This window comes from Pristiophorus japonicus, chromosome 4 (assembly GCF_044704955.1).
Source record: "Pristiophorus japonicus isolate sPriJap1 chromosome 4, sPriJap1.hap1, whole genome shotgun sequence".
Taxonomy (NCBI): domain Eukaryota; kingdom Metazoa; phylum Chordata; class Chondrichthyes; family Pristiophoridae; genus Pristiophorus; species Pristiophorus japonicus.
This window is the reverse complement of record NC_091980.1, coordinates 198,109,476-198,120,946: the sequence shown is the minus strand read 5'-3', so window position 1 is coordinate 198,120,946 and position 11,471 is coordinate 198,109,476. Positions and strand designations below refer to the sequence as shown.

Genomic DNA, 11,471 nt, shown 5'->3' with positions numbered 1-11,471 from the left:
GATCAAGGGGTATGGAGAGAAAGCAGGAAAGGGGTACTGAGGGACTGATCAGCCATGATCTTATTAAATGGCGGTGCAGGCTCGAAGGGCCGAATGGCCTACTTCTGCACCTATTTTCTATGTTTCTATGTTTCTATATCATGCAACTATTGGCAATGACACTGCTCTTGGATTACCAACTGGAAAATCTCTTTGGATATGCTTTTTCAAGTTGAATGTTCTCTTGGCAGAGATGAAAGAAATAAAAATACCCACTGGGTATTGCCACGTTTCGGTACCACGTAACATTCTTTCTCTGAATCTTCTGCGAAGTTTGTCTTTGCCTTGGTTTTCGAATAGGTTTCTATATGTACAGTAGACCCTTTGTTTTTTGGAAGCCAATGTGCATTGTATTGATGGGTATATTATCGATAGTTTAACCTGGTTTAACAGAGTTTGTGGTGTGTTATAATGAGGTGCAGGAAGTACTGAACAGAATATAAAAATGGGAAAAAATGTTTACATTGTTACTGAATTTTGTAGCAGCTACAGCTGTAATATTATATCAGAATATTTCAACATGTGATTACATTTTCAAAAACTTTATAATTGTCCTGCAGTGCAGTTTACTTGTAATAGGCCTAAGTTCCAAAAGAAAATACCTTCCTGATGGAATTTTGGTTTCCAGGATCCTCTTTGCTGGAATTCCATGGAATATACAATAATTAGATACAATTTTAATTAAGCATCTAAATCTAAATTGTGTGATGGCAGAATACATACTTTCTGTGCCAACTATAAACAAGAATATATTACAGCCTTTTGGAATGAATAAAGGCTCTTTTGATGTCATCATAGGAATTAAAACCTCCTTGGTGGGTTGTCATAGGGAGATAAGCAATGTGAAGATGTGTAAGTCTTTCAACAAGCATTCCTCAAATTTTGACTGCATACAAAGCATCAAGTCACAGGATTCTTTTACTTGTAGGTTTCCATCAGTTGGTGGTCACACTTGCCTCCCTCTGGCGGAGTCTTTCTTTCTGTTTTGTAAGACAAAATAATCTTGTCATTTACAGCTCTTATTTCTCAACTGCCTGTGAAATCCAAAATCCACATGAACTTAATTAACAAGGTTACTCAGTAGATTTTGATAAAAGTTACATTTTAAAATTTAATTTAAGACTCGAAAATTGTCTCTCAACTCAAAACTTTGAATAAAAATAATTGCCTTTTTGTATTACTCTATCTGTTCTTTTCCTTTTACATTTTGTTCTCTTTTTAAGACCGTGGGAGGACCACCCAACATCATGATCCTCTCCAAGCTGGAACAGTAAGCTCTCCACATCAGTGACGCCTCAAGACTGCCCACAGTGGAGATTTCGAGTGGGTGGGGGGGTGGCGGCGGTTATCTGAACCGAGTAATCTGACTATTACTTATATGCCTTCATGTATCTCAGACAAACACACATTCAACCAGCTTGACATCTAGCTGCATTGTGAAACCTCTCATCTGCTATTGTGCAGCCTGTCAGTGCCTGACTGCCCACTGTACCTTTATGCTGGCAAATAAATTTCAATACAGATAAGTGTGAGGTGTTACATGTTGTTAGGAATAATGAGGAGGCCTGGATTATTAAAATATTATTACTAATAATTAAAACACAAATCATGAAAAGTAGCGATGCAGGTTAATAAGGCCAAGCACTGGGGTTCATTTCTAGAGGCATAGGGCTAAAAATTCGATAGCCCCTGAAAATGGGTCCGACCTGCTAATTTAAATTATAGTGGCATGCAGCCCAGTGCTAAACGTACTGCTGAGTGGCTGCGCAATCCAGCAGGGGGTCCAAATTCATACAAGGTTAGCATCAATTAAAGCTAGCCTGCAGCTCTTAAAGAAGAGGTGCATTCTGGCTGCAGCAGGTGCTGAAAGCTATTGTAGAGGAGCGTGTGACCTAGTGGAGATGGTGCAACATGACAGAGAGAAGGCTCCCAGATTTTCTGATGCAGCACTCGAGGCTCTGTTGCAGGAGGTAGACAGAGGTATTATATCCACAGGAGGCCAGGAGGCCCTCAAGACAGATGCTGAGAAGGGAATGGGAGCAGATAGTTGTCACTATCAATGTAAGCAGTGTAGCCCCGAGGATCTGGATGGAGTGCAAGCAGAAGTTTAATGACCTCACACGAGTGGTCAAGGTTAGTGAATTCATCTTCAAATGCCATATCCCACAAACTGCACCACTAACCTCATACACTCCTCAATTCACCACACCCCCATCACTCACCCACCAACAATCTCTTTCAAACACGACTCATACTTCACATTCATATGCTCCATCTCACCCTCACACACTTAGCACCGCTGTAAGCCTCACACCCACATCTCACAGCTTGCACACACTGCCAACCATGACAGCCACATCAGCCAAACACTGTGAGCCACACCCTCCTCTCTCTTACAGGACAAGGCGGCACAGAATCGTAGGCAGCAGCTGCTAACTTGAAAGGTGTGCCTCCATATGCTGACCTCTCTCTCTCTCTCTCGGAGATAGTGCTCGTCATAATCGGAATGACCGAGGCCATGGCCAGCAGCGGCACTGAAACCATTGAATATGATGGTATGCTCCTAACTAATCCTCCTTCTCATATATTACTTCCCCTTCAACCCACAATCTCTTCTGATTTGCAAGCTGCAGATAGTATAGGTATGCACCTCTTGTTTCTCCCCCCACCCCACTCCCCTTCACCACAACCCTACCTTGTGCCTTTCTCATTTCAGAGACCCAAGAAATCCAAACTGGCAAGAGAGTGGTGCAAGAAGAGGAAGAGGACAGTGGTGATGATGAAGAAGAAACATTGTCACTCGATCTGACAGTCACAGCCACCAGCACAGATACTGGGTCCGCACAAACTTTAGAGGGTAGATTAGAGGTGGTACATGATGAGTCACCGGACATGAGTGGGCTGCAGCCAGGGGAAAGGGTAGCGCAGATGCCAGCTCCCCAGGTGGCGAGGTTGCACTTGAGTTCTGTTGCATTGGACTCAGATGAAGACCTCTTTCAGGATGACAACATTCATCTTCTCACCACTGCCACTCCGCCAGTACCCATGCTGCTGTCTGTCAGTCAGCCAGCCCAGATTGCTGCTGCCCGAAGCCAGGCCTACTAGACCAGAGCTGCTCGAAGCCATTCTTCGAGGTCATCTGCAGTTTCCCACATTGAAAATCAACAGCTTTCCACCAGCCATGTGCAGCCACTGGGCTAGCACTGCATAGGAGCACTAGGGCAGGCAAAGACATACAGAAGACAGGTGCTAAGGAAATGCACAAGGGTGATCAGTTGACTTTTGAACGAAATATTGCAATGGTTTGATTCATAAAGTTGGTTTGGAAAGTTTGTTTTGTGGTGGCTTTTTTTGTAGCATTGTGGCCAAGAGGACACTGTGATGGTCAGTAACAGAGGAAAGGTAAGGTGTGAGACTATTGGTGAATGGGGAATTGAGATTGTCTGCAGTTGGATGAGTCGATCACGAACTGCCCAGGCAGCAAGGGGTTGTTTTGGTTGCCTCCACACTTGCAGTTTCACTTCTTCTTCCTTCTTAGCTGGTCACCATATGCCTGGTGGCAATGGCTGTGCCCTCATGACGGTGAGGTTATGCAGCATGCAGCAAAACACGACGAATCTTGAGACGCTCTCTGGTGAGTAATTCAGGGCTCCTCCAGAGCAGACCCGGGCAGGGGAAGCATTGCTGAAGGACGCCAATGGTCTGCTTTATCAGATTCCTTGTGGCAGCATTGCTTTCTTATATACATGCCAGGCCATCAGTGGATAACCCTTGTTGCCAAGTAACCACCTTCTGGTTTATTGTGGTGCCTCAAATGCTGATGGTACAGCAGACTGCCACAGAATGAAGGATAGCAAGCATGCTACCAGGATACCGAGCATTGACCTGCATGATCTGCTGCATATGGTTGCACATCAGTGGGACATTGAGAGAGTGGAATCCCTTCTGGTTGCGGTTCATCTCCGAATTGAGATGCGGCACTCGCAAAGCAGCATGTGTGCAGTCAATGGCAATCTACACTATGGGAAAGCCTGCTATTTTGGCAAAGCCACGTGCTCGCTCCACCTGCTTTTCTCTGGCAATAGAGAATGAAATGTATTCAGCTCTCTGTTATGTATTAATGCTTGGGAGTCACCAGACACCAGCAGGCGGAGGTCATCGGACTGTACGCATGTGGCATGCGTGCTTGGTCACCTGTATATAAGCTGGGTGTCTTTGTCACACAGGCACTCTCAGGCTGGAATAAAGATGGATCAGGTTGCACCTGAGTGAGTTTACAGTAACCAGACTCTTGAGTCATTACAATTGGCGACGAGGTAATTTAAGAACCTTCGCATGCACAATGGGCACAGTTGGAATCCTGGAGAGATTCATGGAGGATTGGGCGAATTTTGTCGACCGCCTGGATTAGTATTTTGTGGCCAACGGCATGGAGGCAGAGGCCTATGCAGTTAAGTGCAGGGCAGTTCTCCTCACCGTTTGTGGTCTGAAAATTTACGGCCTCATGAAGAATCTTCTCTCGCCTGTACGTCCAGCGGAAAAAGGGTAGGAGGAATTGTGTATGTTGGTGGGTGACAATCTGAAGCCACAAGAGGCGATCATCATATCACGCTACCGTTTCTACACGCATGTTCGTGCTGAGGGCCAGGTCGTGTCGGGATTTGTCACCGACCTGTGACATCTTGCTGTGCCGTATAAGTTTGGGAACATGCTGGAAGACATGCTGCGTGATGTCTTCGTGAGAGGCATCAGCCATGATGCGATCCTCAGGAAGCTGTTGGCTGCAGAGACACTGGATTTGAAAAAGGCCATCGCAACTGCCAGGTATGCATGACGATGGATGATAATTTGAGGCAGATATCATCGATGAGTCGGAGTTCCATGGCAAGTACTGTAAACAAGATGGTGTTGTTTTCGGGCAGAGCTGCTTGCGCGAAACCTGCCGCTGTTCAGAGCCCGCCAACTGGTTCGAACCAGATTTCACCTTGTTGGCGTTGTGGGGGTAATCATCGGCCTCATCCAGTGTCGGTTTAGACAATACTCATGCAATGGATGTTCGAAAGTGGGGCATCTTCACAGGATGTGTCCACAACGGGGCAAGCGTGGTGTGGCTCACCACGTGGTTGATGAGGACCAGTTCGGTGATGGCCCAGATACGCAACCTGAAGAGGAAGTGAATGGACTGTACTCGTTCCTGAGCAAGAGCCAGCTGATAGTCATTTAATGTGAAGCTGAATGGCATGCCTGTATCAATGGAGCTGGACACGGGTGCGAGCCAGTCGATAATGAGCCAAAGGACATTCGACAAGCTGTGGGACACTAAGGCTGCAAAAACGAAGCTGAGTCCAGTCAATGCCAGGTTGCATACTTACACTAAGGAACTCATACCAGTGCTCGGCAGTGCAGCAATCGAGGTGTCATATGACGGTGTGGTTCACGAGCTACCATTATGGATTATCCCAGGTAATGGTCCAACGCTGTTTGGCAGGAATTGGCTCAAGAAAATCAAGCTGAACTGGAATGACGTCAAGATGTTGTCCTCGGTGGACGATACTTCGTGTGCTCAAGTATTGAAAAAGTTTCCTTCTTTGTTTGAACCGGGCATTGGTAATTTTATGGGAGCCAAGGTGCAGATTCACCTGAACTCCAATGCAAGGCCCGTCTATCACAAAGCTCGGTCTGTTCCGTACATGATGAGGGAGAAGGTTGAAATTAAGCTTGACAGACTCCAGCGTGAAGGAATCATATCACCGGTCGAGTTTAACGAGTGGGCTAATCCCATTCCTACATTGAAGGATGATGGCACTGTCAGGATTTGTGGAGACTACAAGGTTATGATTAATCGATTTTCGAAACAGGATCAGTACCCATTACCGAGGACTGATGACCTGTTCGCCATGCTAGCTGTGGAAAGTCGTTCACGAAACTGGATCTGACGTCGGCCTATATGACCCAGGAGATTGTCGACACTTCGAAGAAACTCACCTGCATCAACACCCATAGAGGACTGTTCATCTACAACAGGTGTCCTTTTGGGATTCGTTCGGCTACAGCCATATTTCAGAGGAGTATGGAGAGTTTACTGAAGTCCGTTCCAAGAACTGTCGTGTTTCAAGATGACATTCTGGTCACAGGTCGTGACACTGCTGAACATCTGAACAATCTTGAAGAAGTCCTACAGCGTTTGGACAAAATGGGATTCAGGCTGAAACGCTCGAAGTGTGTATTCATGGCACCTGAAGTCGAATTCCTTGGGAGTAAGATTGCTGCTGATGGCATCAGGCCCACTGATTCGAAAACTGAGGCCATCAAAAATGCACCCAGGCCTCAGAATGTGATGGAGCTGCGTTCGTTCCTTGGGCTACTCAACTACTTTGATAATTTCTTACCCAGATTGAGCACTTTACTTGAGCCACTGCATGTGTTACTAAACAAAGGCGACAACTGGTTCTGGGGTACGTCTCAAGATAGAGCCTTTGAGAAAGACAAGAATCTGCTATGTTCAAACAAGTTGCTTGTTCATTATGATCCGTATAAGCATCTTGTATTGGCCTGTGATGCTTCATCATATAGGGTTGGCTGCGTACTCCAACAAGCAAATTAATCGGGCAAGCTACAACCTGTTGCGGAAGCTTCGAGAAGTCTGTCTAAAGCAGAAAGAGCATTCAGTATGGTAGAGAAAGAAGCTTTGGCCTGTGTGTATGGGGTAAAAAAAAATGCACAAGTACCTGTTTAGTCTTCGTTTTGAACTAGAAACGGATCACAAGCCACTCATTTCATTGTTTGCGGAAAACATAGGTATTAATACCAATGCATCGTCCCGCATTCAAAAGTGGGCGCTGACATTGTCTTCCTATGATTACATCATCTGTCATAGACCTAGTACTGAGAATTGTGTCGATGCACTGAGTCGTCTGCCCTTACCGACAACTGAGATGGAGACGCCTCAACCTGCAGATCTATTGTTAGTAATGGATGCTTTTGAGAGTGAAGGAACCCCTGTCACTGCTCAACAAGTTAGGATCTAGACCAGCCATGACTCTATTTTATCGCTTGTGAAACAGTGTGCACTCAGTGGTGATTGGTCTGCCATACCTATGGAGATGTGTGAGGAGACCAAACCTTACAACCATCGCAAGGATGAGTTGTCCATTCAGTCAGACTGTTTACTGTGGGGTAATCGTGTAATCATGCCGAAGAAAAGTCGAGAAAAATTTGTATGTGAACTTCATAGCACTCATCCTGGTATTGTCATGATGAAGTCCATTGCTAGGTCTCATATATGGTGGCCTGGAATTGACTCTGATCTGGAATTATGTGTGCATCAGTACAATACTTGCATGCAGCTAAGTAAAGTACCAGCGGAATCTTCGCTGAGTCTTTGGTCATGGCCATCCAAACCATGGTCGAGGATCCACATTGATTTTACGGGCCCGTTCCTAGGAAAGATGTTTTTTGTTGTAGTAGATGCATATTCTAAGTGGACAGAGTGTATTATTATGTTCTCCAGCATGTCTACAGCTACCATTGAGAGCCTTCGTATCATGTTTCCTACTCATGGTTTGTCTGACTTTTGTTGTGAGCGACAACGGATCTCGTTTCACAAGTCCTGAGTTCCAGGAGTTCCTGAAACTCAATGGCATCGGACATGTGAGATCAGCTCCATTCAAGCGTGCTTCTAATGGTCAAGCAGAGCATGCCGTTCAAACAATCAAGCAAAGTATGAAACGTGTAACTCAGGGATCACTGCAGAGACGGTTGTCATGTATATTGCTCAGTTACAGATCAAGACCTCATACACTTACTGGGGTTTCTCCTGCTGAACTACTGATGAAAAGAAATCTCAAGACCAGGCTTTCGCTTGTTCATCCTGATTTGAATGATCGTGTTGAAAACAGACGTCAAAGTCAGCAATGGTGTCATGGTCGTGTTGGCGTGTCACGTGACATCTCGTTCAACGATCCGGTTTATATACTGAACTATGGTCAAGGTCCAAAGTGGATCGCCGGCACTGTTACAGCCAAGGAGGGTAACAGAGTGTTTATTGTCATGCTCAAGAATGGGCAAACATGCAGGAAACAGCTTGAACAGGTTAAACTGCGGCACACAGGTGAACTGGAACTAAGTGAGGAAGATGCAGTTAGTAACCAACAAACTATTGTTCACTCATCAGAGGACTTTGCTGACATTACTGACTCTGAACCTTCAGTCTCTGATGTGGTCATGACCACTCCCATCAGATCGGCTACTCAGCCCTCAGTCTCAACGGACTCAGAACGCTCGCCCAGAGCCAAAGTTGAACTGAGACAATCAAGTCGTGAGAGGAAAGCCCCAGACTGTCTTAATTTGTAAAAAAAACTGTTGTTCAGATTTTAAAAGGGGGATGTTGTTATGTATTAATGCTTGGGGGTCACCAAACACCAGAGGGCACCGCGGTCGGAGGTCATCGGACTGTACGCATGTGGCATGTGTGCTTGGTCACCTGTATATAAGCTGGGTATCTTTGTCACTCAGGCATTCTCAGGCTGGAATAAAGATGGATCAGGTTGCACCTGATAAGAGTTTACAGTAACCAGACTCTTGAGTCATTACACTCTCCTTCCATACAGAGCCTCCGTGACCTACCTCATACAGGAGTGGATGGTGAACTGGGAGATGTAACAGATGTCGCCTGCTCCAGCCTGGAAGTAGCTCGATGCAACTATGTAATTCTTTCCTCAAGATCTTTCTCAGAACAGACCATGCAGAACAACACACCTTTGAGAAGGACAATTTTCTGAGGAGGCACCATCATGGCAGTTCCTCAGGGCAGTGTCCTAGGCCCATCCATCTTCAACTGTTTGGTCAATGATCGTCCCTCCATCATAAGGTCAGAAGTGGGGATGTTCACTGATTGCACAGTGTTCAGTTCCATTTGCAACTCCTCAGATAATGAAGCATGCAGCAAGACCTAGACAACATTCAGGCTTGGACTGATAAGTGGCAAGTAACATTTGCGCCAGGCAATGACTATCTCCAACAAGCAAGAGTCTAACTACCGCCCCTTAACATTCAACAGCATTACCATCGCTGGATCCCCCACCATCAACATCCTGGGGTTCACCATTGACCAGAAACTTAACTGAACCACCCACTGTGGCTACAAGAGCTGGTCAGAGGCTGAGCATTCGGTGACGAGTGACTCATCTCTTGACTCCCCAAAGCCTTTCCACCATCTACAAGGCATACATCAGGATTGAAATGGAATACTCTCCGCTCTCCTAGATGAGTGCAGCTCAACAACATTCAAGAAGCTCAACACTATCTTGGGCAAAACATCCTGCTTGATTGGCACTGCCTTAAACATTCACTCCTTATCTAATGACGCACCGTGGCTGCAGTGTGTACACGTGCAAGATGCACTGCAGCAACTCGCCAAGACTTCTTCGACAGCACCTTCCAAATCTGCGACCTCTCCAACCTAGAAAGACAGGGGCAGCAGGCTCATGGGAAAACTACCACCTCCAAGCTCCCCTCTAAGTTACACACCATTCTAATTTGGAAGTATATCGTCATTCCTTCACCGTCACTTGGTCAAAATTCTGGAACTCCCTCCCTAACAGCATTGTGAGAGTACCTACAGCATGTGGACTGCAGTGGTTCAAGAAGGCGGCTCACCACCTTCTCAAGGGAAATTAGGGATGGGCAATAAATCAGCGACGCCCATATCCCGTGAATGTATAATAATTTAAATAACACCATCACAAAGATTGAAGATTGGACAGTGAGTTACAGGGGCCTGCATGTGGTGATGTACTCAGCATGAGTGAGCAGGAACAGCTAGTAGTGACAGGGACATCCGAATAGACAGCTTGTTGGAGGAAAAGGTTCTCTCCCAGCTCAGCTGGGGTGAATGGAGATGTGGATTTCAAGAGGCCAACTAGGAAAAGAAAACTGTGTGCCTCTTATACAAGCAGCTTTATTGGTATAGATGCAATATCCAAAGTCCAGAATTCCAGATCTGGAATGTTCCAGAGTCCGGACACCAGGCTGATTCATGGCGGGGTCATCCGGAAACCCCCGCCCTTAGCCCTGGCCGTAGGGCTTGCCAGTATGCTTCCATAGCCCGCCCCGAGCGCCTTGCTGGTGCCGGTCCAGCTCCAGCTCCCCTGCCCACCCCGAGCCCCGAGTGCCTTGCCGGTCCCGCCCCTAGCACAGCCCGAATGGCCTCCCGATCTGCTCCCCCTGCCCCTATCCCAGGCCGAGTCGCCTCCCAGTCCACTCCCCCTGCCCCTATCCCAGGCCGAATGGCCTCCCCACTCCCGGTCCCCGCACCTAACTACACCCGAAAGGCTTCCCCCATACCCCCTTCTCTCTTCCCCCCTGCTCCCTCACCCCCTTCTCTCTCCCCCCACCCCCCCCACTCCCTCTCTCTCTCCTGCCCCACCCCCACCCACCCCCTCCCACCCCCTCTCCCCCCCTCTCCTACCTTTCCTGCTGCTGCTGTCCGGGCATCTGCTGTACTTACTGTTGTGTCCTTACACACTACTATAAATTCACATGAGGCACATTCTGCAGACAAGGTCACTCTCTGGCCTGAACCTTTATTCACAGGACCAAGAAGTGATGACCCTGCGTGGGACCTCCCTTTATATACCTGCATGACCAGGTGAAGAGTGTCTCCCACAAATTCACCCCTTGTGGTCAAGGTGTGCATTTCTTAGATGTATAAGTATGCACTGTTGTTACATGAAGGTTACATACATGACATCACCTCCCCCCAACATCTTATGGGTCAAAGATTAAGTCTTTCGGGCGGTCAACGCTCTCTCGTGGAGCGCCGCAGTTGGGGCTCTGGTTGTTGAGCCTTGGCACACGTCTCTGTCAACTGTGGTGATTCCGGCTCGTCCGGGCTGGCCGCAGCAACTGTGCATGCTGCTGAAAGTTTTTGTTGCTCGTTCACTGGTGGTGGTGTGGGCAGCATCTCATGATCTTCCTCAGGTTCCTCAGTGTCCATGCTGAACCTTTTTTTTACTTGGTCCAGATGCTTGCGGCATATCTGTCCATTGTTAAGTCTGACCACTATGACCCTATTCCCCTCTTTATCAATTACAGTACCCTCAAGCCACTTGGGTCCCAAAGCGTGATTGAGAACAAATACAGGGTCATCGATATCTATACATCTCCCCTTTGAGTTACGGTCATGGCACTCATTTTGGGACTGGCACTTGCCCTCAACAATGTCTGACAGAACTGGATGAATGAGGGACAGCCGAGTTTTTAATGTACGTTTCATGAGTAGTTCCGCGGGTGGGACTCCCGCGAGCGAATGCGGTCGGGACCTATAGGCCAGCAGGAAGCGCGATAGGCGGCATTGAAGGGAGGGTCCTTGAATCCAGAGCATGCCTTGTTTTATGATTTGGACCACACGTTCCGCCTGGCCATTGGAAGCC

The 11,471-nt window shown here is 47.2% G+C and overlaps 1 protein-coding gene across 1 annotated transcript in view; it reads right to left on the bottom strand.

Moving 5' to 3' along the window:
* Nucleotides 1-774: 774 nt before the first annotated feature.
* LOC139262282 (formin-1-like) overlaps nucleotides 775-11,471 on the bottom strand; it is a 654,821-nt gene continuing 644,124 nt past the window's right edge. The window contains exon 18 of the mRNA XM_070877435.1: nucleotides 775-1,019. Coding sequence (XP_070733536.1) covers nucleotides 975-1,019 — 45 coding nt within the window. The 3' untranslated portion in view covers nucleotides 775-974. The remainder of the gene's footprint in view (nucleotides 1,020-11,471) is intronic.